General features: G+C 38.8%; 1 protein-coding gene across 1 annotated transcript in view; it reads left to right on the top strand.

The window, feature by feature from the left end:
- Nucleotides 1-16,144, top strand: part of EYS (eyes shut homolog) — a 1,185,464-nt gene that overhangs the window by 861,653 nt on the left and 307,667 nt on the right. Inside the window, 1 exon segment of the mRNA XM_010967844.3 lies at nucleotides 1,578-1,807. Coding sequence (XP_010966146.2) covers nucleotides 1,578-1,807 — 230 coding nt within the window.

Genomic DNA, 16,144 nt, shown 5'->3' with positions numbered 1-16,144 from the left:
GGAAGTCTTCCAGCAGTGCAATGACATGCCATGGAATTTTAGAGATGACAGAAACATCAATTTCATCTTGGTGGCCTAGGAGCAACCAAGAAGGCTCTGTTGAGGAAGTAATACAGATCTTGACTTGGCACTTTAGATGAAAGTTAGATAGGAATGCAGGAACAACAATGCATAGAAAGTGGTTTGAACAAACTTCCAAAATTTGGAAAACCCAGATCTTTAAGGAATAGTAATCTCATTTGATTTAAGAGAAGTTAAGGTACTGATTAGAAATCATGATTAAATAGACTGGAAAGCCAGTGAGGAATTTGATTATGAAGAGCTTTAAACTTAAAAAAAAAAAAATGGGATTTCAATTTAATTCAATGGGAATTAATTTTTGTTCATTGTTCTTTAGGGAAGAAAAAAATTAAATCGGTAGTAAAATTTGTGAAAAAAATTAGGGAATCATTTGTAGCATTTCTAAAGTACCCCTTGGATAACTCCTAGAAATGAAGGCAAGTCACTTTGGCAAATATGTATTCTAGCAATCAACCTAGAAGTAGTTCAAGTTCAAGCAGCTTTACCACTAAAATGTAACATAGCATAACTTCCTCATCTTAGGCTCACAAGGTTTAGAATAGCCAAAGTAGAACTATGTTGAGCCCAGAGTTGAACTATTTTACTTTAAAGAACTGACTGTTAAGTTTATGGAGGTTTCTTACTACTCTGAAGAAATAAATTTTGTTTCTCAGAACCCAATAGATTGACTCCATGATTCCCCCAGGGTCATTATTTCCAACACTTATAAATCCCACAATTGTAAATCAAACATGACAATTCTATTTGCCTTAGTTGAACTTTGGATGACTGTTGTTTTTTTCCCTCCTTTTATTTTAATTTATGTATAGTCAATGTACAATGTTGTGTTAATTTCTGGTGTACAGCATAGTGACTCAATTATATACACATATATATGTATATATATATGTGTGTTTGTGTGTGTATTCCTTTTCATATTCTTTTTCATTATGGGCTATTAAAAAGGTATTGGCTACAGTTCGAGGTGCTACACAGTAGGACTTTGCTGTTTATCTGTTTTATATATAGTATTTGTAACTGCAAATCCCAAACTCCCAATTTATCTCTCTACCCTCCCTCTTCCCCCTGGTAACCATAAGTTGTTTTCTATGTCTGCAAGTCTGTCTCTGTTTTATAAGTAAGTTCATCTGTATCCTTTTTTTTTAAGGTTCCACATGTAAGTGATATCATATGGTATTTTTCTTTCACTTTCTGCCTCACTGCCTCAGTTCACTTAGAATGAGGATCTCCAGGTCCATCCATGTTGCTGCAAATGGCATTATCTTATTTTTTTATGGTTGAGTAGTATTCCACTGTGTGTGTGTACTCTATCTTCTTTATCCAGTCATCTGTCAATGGACATAAAGATCAGGCAGGAAATAAATAAAATCAAGATCAAAACATAGAAAAAAAATCAATAAAATCCCTCTTATTTTAAACCAAAGTTTCTGTTATTTCTATTTTTGTTTCTGGTTCTTTTGTTTATGTTGTTATTCCTGATGTATTTATAAATCTAGATCCCCGGATCCTGCTCTGTCCGCAGCATCTCCCTCTGTCGTTCCTCCTGAGGTCACGGGAGGGGCTGGCCCCACGCCAGCCTCGCTGGCCCCTCGCCCCGCTCCAGCCGCCTGCCGGGGACCCGTGTGCCACAACGGGGGCACCTGCCGCACAGTCTTCCTCCCGAGTGGCGCCTTCTCATTCCAGTGCGACTGTCCGCTCCATTTCACTGGTCGGTTCTGTGAACGAGGTAATCCATCTTCATTATTCTCCAGGATTTCTTTTTTAAAACTTCTCCAGAGGGTGGAGAAGAATTGAAAACTCTCATAAACACATCGGTGGCTATTAGCACAAACAAGACACATCTGTACAATTTTATTTAAAAATGAATTCAGATAAGACATTTTCAGTTCAGTACTGCAGAGCAAACTGAAGATTTTTTTTTTCATTAGGACTGCCATTCAAAATACATTTTCAGTCACCGCACAATATGGGAATTAAAATTCCAGTGTAGTGTTGTTTATGTAGTTCCTTTAAAAGATTGGTGCAGCCATCCTTTGTCACCATGGAAACAATTAGATTCTAATTAATATTATTTGTATTGCTTAATTGTCAATCAAATTGCTTTATTATATTTCATAAGCATATCCCCATATTTAGGGTATTTTGGTGTGTAAGAAGAACACAATATTTTTTAATGCTCAAGAATATGGTTTTAGCATTAATGAAGATATTTATGAATCATAAGAAAAGACCCCTATTGTCAACATTAAATGGCTTCCTAAGAGTGTCTCAGTTAATTAGAGCAGTGCTGGCAAGAGAGCCAAAAACACCCCGGCAGATGACAAAGGCATTAGGTCCTGATGCAGCTGGCTTGTCCCTACACTGGGGCCGGAAAGTGTCATTGTTTTCTATGTAAAACTGACCACTCATTCTAAATTGGGGGGAGGAAGAGAGGTTACTATTGAGTAATGATACAGATGACAGAGGATTTCATTATTTATCCAAGCTTGTGTTAAATAAATTTCTCTTTTTTTTTTTAATATCGATATGTGGGCTTCCAAAAACGAATTCAAAGGTATATACGTATGTTATTCAACACTTCTTCCCAAATGACTCTGTGTGATTGCCCTGAATGTGTTCATCTGCAGCCAAGTAAGCAAGTAAATACAGTTAAAAGCACAAAATGGAAACACGATCTGTTTTCATGTTCCTTGTGAAACACAACGACCTTAAAGTTGTTCTTTAACTGTAAAACAGTTTTGAGGACACATCATTTTTTAGTGAATGTTTCATTATGTCTGAAAAATAGCATGTGACTTGGCTCTTCCACTGCAGTTTGAGACCATGTGTATTACGTTCTGTGAGTAGACTTCTGGGGATATAATCTGGGATATAATCTTTAGATCCAGACTTAACCACATAAAACACCAAGAGGGTTTTCCTTTCTTTAATTTCGGCCAGATAGAGTCTTAGCAAAATAATCTTCTTATCTTTCTTAAAATATACTTTGATATTTTAATGTTCTTTTTAATTCAAACTTACTGACAGTGGCGAAAATGAGGTTGTGAAAGGAGGAGTCCTCGTTGCTGAGTGCATCCCTTGGCTATGCAGGTACCAGACTACACATGGCTTCCGGCCAAAACTGCTGTCTTCCTGCTAAGCCGCAGTCCCTTCCTAGCACTCCTCACTCTGTCACTTTAACACTTCACACAGTGACATATAGTCTCCTCCAGAAAAAGAGAAATCCAGGTTTACTTGGAATAAAACCCAGGGCTTTCTGAGATTTGACAGCCTGTGTTTGGTGTTTGGGTGGCAGAATGTAGGACACTGACCTGGAAAGGAGCAGGGAATTCAAGTGTAGGAGTATTTCGTTTTCTCCAACATTATTAAGCACTTTCTGCCTTCTGGATTTTAGCTGTTTTTTGGATGATGATACTGTTGCTAAAACTAGATAATCTACTATAGAATATTTATTTCTAAATGCACAATTGTCAAAAACCATGAATAAATAATCATTACCAATCAGAAAAAATTTTAAAGAAAACTTTGTCAGTAATACCTGAGGTGTATGGTACACTAAACAAAATTCATGCAATAGGACTCTTTAAATTAGAAGGCATCATAGTATTACCTGTAATTTGGTTGTTGTTCTTGCTTTTTTTGAGAAATATTTCAGTATAAAACTTAGAATGTGATGAAATGTGCATTTTTAGAACTAAGAATATTATCTCTAATTGTAAAAATTACACATTTTTCCCTTGTTCAAATACTTTTTATTAAAATATAGTTGATTTACAATAGTGTGTTAGTTTCAGGTGTACAGCATAGTAAGCCAGTCTTTTCTTTTCAGATTATACTCCATTATAGGTTATTATAAGCTATTGGGCATAATTCCCTGTGCAATAGAATAACTCCTTGTTCTTTATATGCATATTTATCTTTAACCATTTAGCCCCTAAATTTAAATTAAAAATCTTTCTTCTTTCAGTCATGAAGAAAACCAAGAACAGGTTTGTGTTCTCAATCTAATGCTCTAAATATAGGTCATCCTGGTATGCATTTTAGAATCCAGATTGACAGATGATGGCTACCGCCTATGATCCAGGGATCTGGTACCATGAGGAGACATTTTTTATATGTAGCATTATCCAGGTTGGCCAGATACCATAATTTCTAAGTGTAGATTTCAATAAGCAGTATTGTAGGCCAGCTTCAGTGTATTCCAGCTACCTGGTAAAAACCTTGCTTTGGATAAACAGTCTCTAAATCTCTCTCTACATATCTATCTATAGATAGGTAGATAGATAGATAGATAGTCAGACAGAGATAGAGATAGAGATAGCCTCCAGTTGTTAAATGACTCTCTTAAAGTCACGTGGCTTGCACGTGGTGGGGATGAGATTAGAAACAATCTTGGCAGACTCCAGAATTCACAGTTTTTTTTTTAATTTTATTCCACCAGTGCTCGCTTTGGCAGCACATATACTAAAATTTTATTCCACCAATTCTATTTCTAATTTCATAAGAAACTGCCATACTCTCTTTTTTTGGGGAGGGGGGGTAGGTATTTATTTTTATATATATATTTTTTAATGGAGGTACCGGGGATTGAACCCAGGACTTCGTACATGCTAAGTATGTGCTCTACCACTGAGCTATACCCTCCCCCCAAGAATTCACATTTAACCCATTTAACCCCCATGCTCTACCACTGTACTAGTTAGAACATCAAATTTAACATGACACAGAATTTCTAAGTTTTCTCATTCTTTCATCTGTTTATTTTTAAAAAGTATCTTTATTTCAGGGGGGAAAAAAGAGAGTTGTACTTTAAAAATAACATTTCAAAAATCAGGAAACCAAAGAAGTTAATGTTCATCTGGTAATTTTCCATGATCCATCTAAAGTTAAGCCAAAAAGCACATTAGGTGATCCAAAAAGAATTGTATCTAAATGGTAGTATCTTTCCATCATGACTTCAGTGAAACAGAAATGTAGAAAGTCGAGTAAGATTTGAATTTCAGGAAAAATCAAGCCACGGATGATAAAAGAACATGAATCTGAAAAAAATACACCAGCATTGGCACTTTCGTGTAAGGATATGTTTGAAATTGATTTTTCTTCCTTGTCTCGCTCCTTTTTACTAGCAGTTAATACTCTCAACCTATGAGAGAATGTTAAAGCATTTTACTTTAACAACTTTGATTTTTTTTCACAGCAAAATGGAGGTGTAAATGAAGACGAGGCCCTAACTAAAGCAGCATTAAGACTTAGCCACACAGAGAAAGGGTTTTTAGGGCTGTAGGACTCAGTACTAGGTCACCCATCCACACATTTCCCATCTACCTGACATTACGTCATGTGTTCTGCTTTATGAAATCATCCTTATCTAATCACCTAATAACATTGACTTATAGAATCAGCCTGATTTAATATGTTTTTTTCTCAACACACACTTTCTTAATTCATATGAGCTAAACCTTGTTGCCTATTTTACCATAATGATCCTGCATCTCAGAGGGAAAGCGTAAGAGCATATATTCGGGCTTTGCTTTAGGTGGCTGCATGCAGGCAGATGGCTGGCTCCTACTGTAAAGTTCAGAGTGACAGATTTAGAAGATCCGTGCTTTGTGCTGGAGGAAAGCGTATGCATCTGACTATTAATTATAGGATTAACATTTTTAAACAGTCCCATACTTTTTAGTGTTCTATAAAACGGTTTCATAAATAGTGCAATAAAAGAGTATTTAAATGCCATACGTTAAAACCAAGAAATCATTTATTTGATATCCTGTCTGTGTATATTCCGTATATGCTTAAAGGTCAACTGTACTGAGTAAATTGCAAACCTCAAAATAAAAATGAGAGGTTTTACTAGGTGTTTTGTCTTGCTTAAGAAGAAGAAGACTGCCTGAATGTCTGCTTTGTTTTTACCATAACTGGATCATATTTTTAAAGGCATAGTAGCATAATCTGAATTAATTTATCAACTGTGGCTCAGGTGGCTGAGTATCAGATGTTCCAGAGCCAAGAAGGCAGAGATAGTCAGCGTGGAGGAACAAAGCTTTACCTCCCCTCCAGAGAACTGATGGTCTCCATCACCAGAGAGGGGCCAAGAAATGCACGCTGGCCTTTTTCAAACATAACACTCCTGTCTGAAGATCTGTCTTTTAAATCAGAGAACAAGGCTGCCTGTTTACTAGTGAATGGCACCTGCTGAAATACGAAGATGCTAAGTTGAAAGTGAATGGGGACTGAAGTCAGGGGCAGAGGCTGAGGGGAGGCGAGACCACCTGTGGTCCGAGACAGAGGGTTCTGTTTGTGCAGTAAGGGCAGGTGAAGGAGCCCATCTTCCCTGCTCTCCCCACTGGCCAGTGCTGCATTCTCCAGCTGCGAGCATCGTGTTCAGCTGGTAGAAAAAGACGGCTCCCTCCCCATCCTGGTGCTACAACTGTGTAAAAACCCCATGTTCCTCAGTCTCTCTCCTTACATTGGTAATGATAGAAATTTCCATATGGGAAAAGGAGGGAACACATATACCCATCTGTCCATCAAAAAAGAGGGGCATTTATTTGTCTTCTTTATTGCCCTAATTATCATTCTTTTATTCCCCTGTAATTCAATATATCCAATTTTAAAAAAAAATTAGCTTTTTGAACACCTATACATTAGTACAACACATGGAGTTCTCCATTAGGGATGGTAAGAGGATGAAGAACACACAATTTTGTCTTTAATTTGCAAGTCATTGTCAGTATGGCGTGTGGACCGGGGGGATACAAGGACGGGAAGAGAAGCAGAAGCCACGGGTCAGCTGACATTTCCTCCTTCCCTCTTTAAACCTGCGTAGTCCCCGCTGAGCATCACCCCCTCCCAGCAAGGTCTCCCTGAGGCCCTGTGATGGTTTTCTATTGCTCCCATGACTAATTATCACACAACTCAGTGACTTCAGCAACACAAGTGTATTATTTTAAAGCTCTGTAGATCAGAAGTCTGACACAGTTCTCAGCAGATTAAAATCAGGTGATGGTAGGGCTGTGTTCCTCTCTGAAGGTTCCAGGAGAGAATCTAGATCCTTGCTTTCTTTGGCTTCTAAAGGCTTTTGCCTTCCTTGACTCATGGCCTCCTTCATTCTGTCTTCAAAGCAATGATGGGTGTAGTTCTTTTTTCATATCGTGACACTTGATTGACTCTTCCACTTGCCTTTTCTACATTTAAGGAGCTCACTGGGATAATCCAGGACTGTCTCTATTTCTCAGCATCAGCTGTCTAGCTGTTTTAAATCCAACTGCAACCTTAACGCTCCTTTGCCACTCAAATGAACACTGGCATGGGTCCTAGGAATTAAGATGTGGACATCTTCAGCGGGGACATTCTTCTGCCTACCACAAGATCTGCAGTCATTCTTCAGAGGATTCACATGGCTGTATAATAGAAAAGGGAGTTTCTTAGATGGATAACTAGGGCTGATAGAATTGAAGGAAGTGAAACCAGGTTGGAAAATGCACTCTGAAGGATGCTCTGCAGGGCTAGTCAACAGGGAGCAGGGTGAGGGCTCACCTGAGGACAGACTGGGACACACCACCACTGAAGAGACTCTCACACAGTCACCACGATCTGAGTAACTTGCTCTCAAGATGCAGAGTCCCAAGAAATCCTTTGAAATTGTCTAGTTGGTAAAACCTTCACCACGTGCTAATCCGCTGCCTGAGCAGGAGAATTGGCCGAGGGACAAGAGGAGTCACCTTTCACTGTAGACTCCTGACAGTTAGACCACAGAATCTGCCAAGACCCCAAACCATGGCAGCTTTTTCCTTTCCACCAAAAATATAGTCGAACATTCACAGAAGGCTTTTATAGCACACATATGCATGCATGCACACATACACATACACACACACATACCCTTTAAAGTTGAATGTTAATTCTTTCCTTAAAAATTCTTCAGATATTTCCCTTCTCTCTTCTCATCACCCTCTATTTTCTGTTTTCTTCTTTAATTCCTGACATTTTCTTTATTTATATTGAAGAATAGTTTAACAAAAATTTTTATTGTCATTTCTCCTGCAAACACACCATACACAGCTTATCAAAATATTTTTACAAATAAAAATTGTTTCTCTCTTACATCCAACTTAGGTAATCAGGAAAAATATTCCCTGGATAAAGTGGTATCCAAAATGCTATTTAAAAGGGTTAATTGAAGGAATCAGAATGAGCGAATACGGGAAGGGGAAGAGAGTTGTCTAGTTTGGCTTCGGAGAAAGGAGCCTTGTGGGATCCGCTGAAAAATAAAGCTGGAAATTCAAGTGGGAACCATTCTGTCGAGAACACTAAATGACAGATGCAAAATATTAAATTCATTAGCAATGGCTTTCAGGGGGAAAAAAATGATGATCAGTGCTTGCTTCAAATGATGAACCTGAAAGGATTACAGTGAAGAGGAGGATAAAGTGGAGGGAAGCACTGGGACCTAATTTCTGCAGGCTAGGAAACAGGATAAAGACTCTGTTATTCCTAATGTTTCCTAATAATTTGGAAGTGTGACAGATCTTTCAGTCCTCTATACAAAGTGTAGTTTAGATTTTTTTATCAAAAATTTAGAAGCCCGAATAAGACTTGCATCTTTTAATGTATAATTTTTTTGTGTGAAGAAGAAAGAGGGTGGTATGAAATGTGATTATAAAAGACAGGTCACACCAGAGGTCCTTTCTTCTCCCCCTTTCTTGCATCATCTTTTGCTCTACCTAGCCACAGAAAAGCTTGAATCATACGAAGTAAAACTTCATCACGGCACAAACATAATGGATAGTAAAGCAAATGATGTGAGCTTATTCTGAAAGAGGTTAATGAACAGCGAGCTAAACAGTTATAACTGCCTGTTCACGTGCACACAGGGAGGTACCCTGAGTTCATCTTTCTCACTTCAGTGCTGAGTTCCTCAAGAGCCATCACTTCATTGTATGCAAATATATTTGTTTCTAACAGGTTTTATCAACCACACGCACACACAGAAAATTTAAAGCATGGAAGATTATTAAAACATAACTTTAAGGTCTTTTAGGGGCTTTGAAATTAATTTACCACTGGATATTGTCATTTTAACATTTTAAATAATGATAGAAAAGCTACATTAATATTTTTGTATTATGCTATTTACAATGAAATAGTAAAGATTAGAAAGAAAATTGTTTTTGTTAGTTACCTAGAAAAAAATCAGTGCTAAGAATGGAAAGACATAAACTTGGATGATATGAGAATAGACCAACAGCAAAAACAAAACCTAGTATTGACTTGCGCTAAAATGTTACTACACGATGTCCAAACAGAGGGACTAGGGTGCCCAGAGCGAATCAAGAATAAATCACGTGGTCTCTGGGAAACTGAAGTTCAAGCGAGTATTTTCTTCTCCATGAGATATGCCTTTGGCAGGAAAAAATTAATAGGACTTATGTTTAAGAGGCAACATCATGTTCTTACCCGTAAATATAATTCTATTAATGAAACTGAGAACCATCTGAGCGCAGAATTTATTCTTTAAACTGTCTGTCCTTGAAATACTAAATCAATTTCAATTGCTTTAATCTACTTTGTTAAGGTGTCTCTGTGGATATCTCTTTATTCTCTGTCCTCGGATCACAGGTATGGATATGAATAAATATGAACAGAGAGAGAGATGAGCATTGAAACCAATCCTCACACATATGTATGTCTCCCTCTGCCTGCAGTTCCGTTTGCTGCTTGTGGATTGAAAATAAGAAATGGATGCTTTGTGTAATCTCAGTGCTCCTGCCGATTAATATCGGGAGCAGTGGTAACTAAGAAATAAGAAGGCAACAGACAGTAGCAGCTAGTGATTACCATTTCACACTTGGTACTTACCATGCCAACAAAGCACAGCGACCCTGTGAGCCAGACGATACTTCATTAGTCAACGTTACTTTCGTTTCCAAGTTGTAGAAATCAACTCAATAAATCATAGCTAATGTTTATTGGATGCATACAATGTGTTAGACATTGTTCTTAATCTTAGCTGCTAGTGATTCATTTATTCCTCATGAATGTGTATTATTTTGAGGTAAATACTGTTCCAGCCCCATAATTCAGGAAGGGAACTTGTCCATGGTTACTTAGCCAGTACATTTGGAACTGGGATTTGAATCCACATTCTTAAAACAATCCTTCCCATCTGTAAAGATAGTCAATGTGAGCAAAGATAGAAAAAGTGAATTATAAAAGTATAAAGGTGGCATCTCATAGAACCCCAGAATGGGGAAGCAGAGGTGTCCCCAGAAAGAGACTAGAGCCATGAACCAAAGCACTCGGGGTACTTTCTCTGCTGGAGTCGTGTTTCATTCTCCTTGCCGTGTCCCAGCTGACATGGCTTTTGAATCAACACTGTGAAATCCTTCCGCCATGGATAGACTGAATCCTTCTTGGATCAACCCTGGGGAAGAGACGCAGGGTTAGGTGACCACCCCTAGCCCAGTCACTCTGGCCCAAAGTTTGCTGTGCCAGCCTAGCTGCTGACGGAGTTCAGAAAGCACTGCCCGCGAAGGGAGAATCATGGTGGGCTTAGAGTATACCACCAAACGTGTAGCCTACTATTACCAGTATCCCCATCCCACCGCGGAAGAAACTGCGGCACAGAGAAAGTCAGGTGCCTGCGTCGTGGAGTGAGAGGCAAAGCCAGAACTCACGCCAAGCTGTGTTTCATGTCCCAAGTTGTTCCTTTAACCACTACACATTTCTATTTTAAACTCCCCCTTAAAAATACAAGGCAGAAGCGTAGAGACAATGTCATCTATATCCACAGTGTAATGAATTTAGTTTATTAAATGACCTGACTTGGCAGATTACATTCCAGAATAATTCAGTTTCTCTCAGCACCCATTTAAGATCCTTCCTGCCAGATTTCTCTCCTCTTTGTTTTGTGACAACCTGGACACAGCCTGTAACTTACAGGTCACTTGCAGGTATTAAAAAGTCTAATCCAATCTAACTAACTAATCCAATTTCACTCCAGCACCCAGTTTGAAGCTGTCCACACCCTCCTGTCTCTCCCTTTGATACACCTCCTCCCTAAAAGTCGATCTCCAGGGTCAGATCAAGGGTAGAGGAAGTCGGGAGAAGTCTGATTCCTGTGCAGCAGCCGATGGTGACAGCAAAAAATGCATTCTGTCACTGCAGGAGCGTGGGTGGTCTGCCGGTGACCCTTCAACACATCTCTCTGTGGCGGGCTGTGTGCACACTCTGCTGATCTCTTGCCAAATACCCGTTAGCAACTGTCTAAGAAGCCCCTTTCCCCCTGTTTCGGCTGGTGCACCTGACACAGTAGACATCTAGGAAGCGGTTACCTCTAGCTGACTAGCGCTTAGTCACCTACCACCTCCCTTGTTGCCAGTCGGAGCTCAGAAGATCTCAGCTGTCGCTGTCCTGTCAACTAGCAAGAGTGAAAATAAACCCCTGAGCAAACCTTTCTTCTTACTAACCTTGCAGGCTGCCTTTTGGGCTCTCCCCACAAGAGACAAGCCCCATCTCCATCCCCTGCCCCCCAATCCCAGGAACACATGTCAAGTTCTCCCAAGAACTCTCTCTGCAGGAGCCAGGAGGAGATCCTACAAACTACTTCAGCTCTGTTAGCATGCAGTCAGCTATGAGGTGTTACCTTGATTTCTGCTCTTTTTTATAAATTAATTACTTAATTATTTTGATGGAGGCACTGGGGATTGAACCCAGGACCTCATGCATGTTAGGCACACACTCTACCATTGAGCTATACCCTCTCCCCAGATTTCTACTCTTTTATAGGCTTCTGAAAAATCTCACTATATAATAAATTGCTAGCTTTCTCTCAGCTAGATTTTGAGGGTGATGGTAGCTGGACCAGTTGGCCTCCTCTTAGCACGTACCACCTAGAGAAGTTTACCTCCTACATTTGAAGGGCAGATAATCATCACCCATTTCTGCAGTTTGGTAACTCTGACAAAGTCCTCTCATAGATGCTGTTACATTAACATATAGCGAGAATACATTTTAATCAAGACGGAAAAGAATCCGATATCTCGGAATAACGGCATTTCTTTCTGTAGTTCTTTTCAAATACATACACTGACTTAAGTCCCAGTAGCAGGGGAGAGTCAACTACCCAAAAAGTTTCTAAGGACAACGCTGAATTCCAAAGATCTTGGGAGTTTCATTTCTTTACTCTTAAAAGTCACATGCTCTTTCTATTTTACAGCGTATGCGCTGTGATATAGAAAGGAAATGAAATCATCCCTCCAGGAATGTTCGTGTTTCTCCTAATGGCTACAAGCAAATGTGTCATGCTGCTGCAGAATCCTGGAAACACATCTACTGGAGAAGCATGTGCTTCCTGGAAAAGGCAGTAGGCTGGGAGCGAGAAGACAGGGACTTCTGTCTCAGCCCAGCCCTTAATCAGTTACGCAGCTTTAGGGACATCCTGACTCTGCCGAGCCTCAGGTTCTCTGTCTTCAAAGTGGCAGAGTTAGAATCGATTTGAAAGCCCCTTTTAGCCCTAAAATGTACTGACACCAGATTGGCCTCTGACATGAAACCTCTTGGGTTCTCTTTAGCCATTGCTCTGGGCTTGGGGCAGGGTAGCCTAGAGAGCTGTGCTGCGGCGGCAGGGATGCCCCACTCCCTGCCCAGAGAGCTGGCCAGTCCCCGCTGTTTCTTCACTTGGTTTCCCAGTTGTTATAGGATGAGTTCCCAGAGAAGCAGGATCCTAGAAAAAGGTGATAAAGAAGGAACTTTATTAAGGGAGCACTTTTAAGATCAACACACACGGGAAAAGGAAGGCAGGTGGGTTTGGCAGCAAGCCCTTCACAGCTTATGCCATGTCAATATCTCCCTCTGTGTCCTCTTAGAGCCAATCATGGGCCACCCTAGTCTTTTCCAGCCTAGGAATTCTCAAATTGTCTTCCCTTATGTGCTGCTCTGGCACTGCTCACAGACAGAGCAACTTCTGAAAAACAAAGGACCTGGGAAGAAAGGATGCTGTTTGTGGTCGTAAGGGCTGTCTTGAAGTGCATAATTTCACTTAATTTATTTCTGATTGAGAGAATTGGTTTCCCTCATGGAGTGAGGGAGTGTGATTGCCTGGGATTTCTTCACTGACGCCGAGTGTTCCACTCATCTGGATCCGTTACAGACTTCTTTGCCAGATGTTCTGCACTTGATTCTTCTTCCAAATCCACCTTTTTTTTTTTTTCCCCCTCACAAGCATTGCCCTCCATGATCTGATGCCTGCTTACTTCTCTGGCTTTGTTCTCCTCTAACCCCCAGCCATCCAAAACTCTACTCCGGTCATACTGAGGGCTTTGTAATCTCTCAGCCTTTCCTGTCCTCTCATGCATCATGTGGTGAATGTCCCATCCCTTCCGATGCTCCTTCTGTGTGGAACATCCTTCTTAAGCTGATTAGCTGCTCTTCTTCCTTAAAGACTTGTGTCAGCTATTATTTTCTCGGAGAAGCTATCTCTTTGAGATTCACATCTCAACCTACTCTTGGTTTCCATGGTATCTTGTGCTTTTCTCTATTGTCATATTTATAATCTTGTATTTTCATAGTATATTTACTTATGTCTCTCTCCTAGCTAGGAAAGTATCGAGTGACTATTTCATTTGTGTCTTTCTAACCCAGGCATCCAGTGTAATACCTGAGATATAAAAGGAAATCAAATATTTTTGTTAAATTTAAAGAAAACCATTTTTCAATAAATGAATAACTATTTAGGTATATTAAGTATATTAAATACTATAGTATTTAAGGAAAAACATAAACTTGCTTCCCTCTATAACAAATTAAAGATTCAATCCTTGACATTTTGTCCCACTCAAACTAGTTTTGAAATTGAATTGTTTCTGAATTTCGTATTCATTTCAATTTGTGCCTGAATATTCAGGCAGCTCTTCTAACTCTGGTTTGTTTAAAAAAAAAAAACTCTTCGTAACACTTATATTTACTCTTCTCTTCCTTTGTAGATAAAGTCTAAAATATTTAGACTGTGGTATTTACAAACATGCTTGAAGTAAAACTAACAAAAATTTTCTATGATGCTTCTTCCCCATGGCTATCACAGAATTTAGAATGCAACAACTTAAGACCAAGACAAGGTATTTTGGAATATCACTGAACCTTTGCTACAATTCCTTGTTCTGAATAAATTGAAAATAGCCCTTAATTTTCAAAAATATTTCATAAATATGCATTGCTTTCAAAAAATTTAAGCAATTCAATTCAATTTTGTGCTGCATTAGATAACGTAAACCACTGAAGATTATCCTCTAGAACTTTCTATAATAGAATTCAAGAGAAAGAAAATGAAATGATTTGGAATCTTGAAGTAGAATGGAAGTCTAAAATCAACAATGTAAGTGCCCTAAAAATTTTTGAGAAATTATACTTGTTATTTCTGTCGTGTAGGCAAAATTACACGTGTGTATCACATGCACATCCAATGACACCTTACTCCAGAAATCCTCCATGAATCATACAGAATTCCTGTACATGAATGGGGTCCCCATAGCTATGCTCCAAGCACATATCCCCCGATGTGCAATGCCAATTGGCAATTACGTTTAGAAGGTCTTATTTTCGTATCTAATGGCATCTTTTCATGATATTCTCATGCTTATGGTATTCTGCGATTCTGTGTCATATGTACTTAACCACATCTTTCACATTTGTATCAGTATGTATTTAGTGTAGACATACTCTGGAGTATGTGGGAGTCGATCCTGCAGCCTGTGCACTGTCATGCAGAGTGACGTAGTTACCTTTCTTTCCAGGATGTAAAAGAAGGATGAAAAACGATAACTTTAACTAGATGCACTTTAATGACACCACAAAACCACTGTCGAAGTTTTCTGTCATTTGAGCTTTTCAGAAAAAAGTATTCTTTGCTCTTTTGCAAATGTCCCACACGTGGCTTAAAGAGGAATCTGAAAGTCCTGTCTGCGCGGACGCCTATGCGCAGCACATCTGACATTTCCTTGGCATGAAAAGTGGAAGAGCCACTTAAAACTTAGTTCCTTATTCAAACTAGTATGTTCAGAGCCAAAACTGTGTCCTGGAAGGAAGCTGTACACAGTTCACATTTTGGGAAAGGCAAAGGATTGAAAACAAAAGGAAAAGAAGGCAAAAAATCAAGGTGAGTTTTTTTTTTTTCTGTTACACAATGAGTTTGTATATTTTTCTGTTTCTTTACTACATAGAAACTTGAGAACTGTACACATTTTCCTGTTAAAGTGATTTATAATTTACTTTTTGTAGAGGTGATAAAAAGGCATTATGTGTGACTATCCAAAAAGATTACTGTGCAATCACTTGAAAATAGCCAACATCAAGAATTGCTAAAAATGATGAATGTGTGACTCTGGACACAATTAGAGCTTGTGAAATCAACCATACCATCGTTCAGATGTTTGAACATATGTTTGAAAGCCCAAAGCATGGCTGGATAGAATTGTTCCCCATCGTAGAGCAATGATCCCTTCTTTGTAAATCCATTTGTGTTATTAAAAAAAAAAAGATGTAGCGCACATATATCAGGTTAATTTACTTTTAGATCATTTGAAATGCTGTATTTTAAAATGCCCTCTGACATTTCACTATTTACATATTTTAAAGCATTAATATCTCACACAAATGCTTCATAAATCTCTAGATTAGAACATTAGGCTTCTGCCTTTGAACTCAAAGCCAGAAACTTCGGTGGTGATTGTGACTCTCATGTAAACTCTATTTACTCTACTCATATACAGGTTCTTATCACACTCAATAATTATAATCATTTACATTAATTTACAAATATAATACTTATCCAGTCTTAACACGCATCATACCGATCAGTTTCTTATTTGCATCCATCCTGTTCCACATCACTATTCACATTGCTTGGAAATTACATATTTGCCAGAATCCCTGCTAGTGAACATATTTCCATCTGTCTTTAAAATAGAGACTTAGACTCTGCTCTTATTTTCCCTTCCAAAATTATATGACATTTTCAAACTGGAGAAGGGATCCTCTCTAATGCAAACACACTCTGCAAAACACA

This window comes from Camelus bactrianus, chromosome 8, assembly GCF_048773025.1.
Source record: "Camelus bactrianus isolate YW-2024 breed Bactrian camel chromosome 8, ASM4877302v1, whole genome shotgun sequence".
NCBI classification, from domain to species: domain Eukaryota; kingdom Metazoa; phylum Chordata; class Mammalia; order Artiodactyla; family Camelidae; genus Camelus; species Camelus bactrianus.
This window is presented reverse-complemented; position numbering and strand designations above follow the sequence as displayed.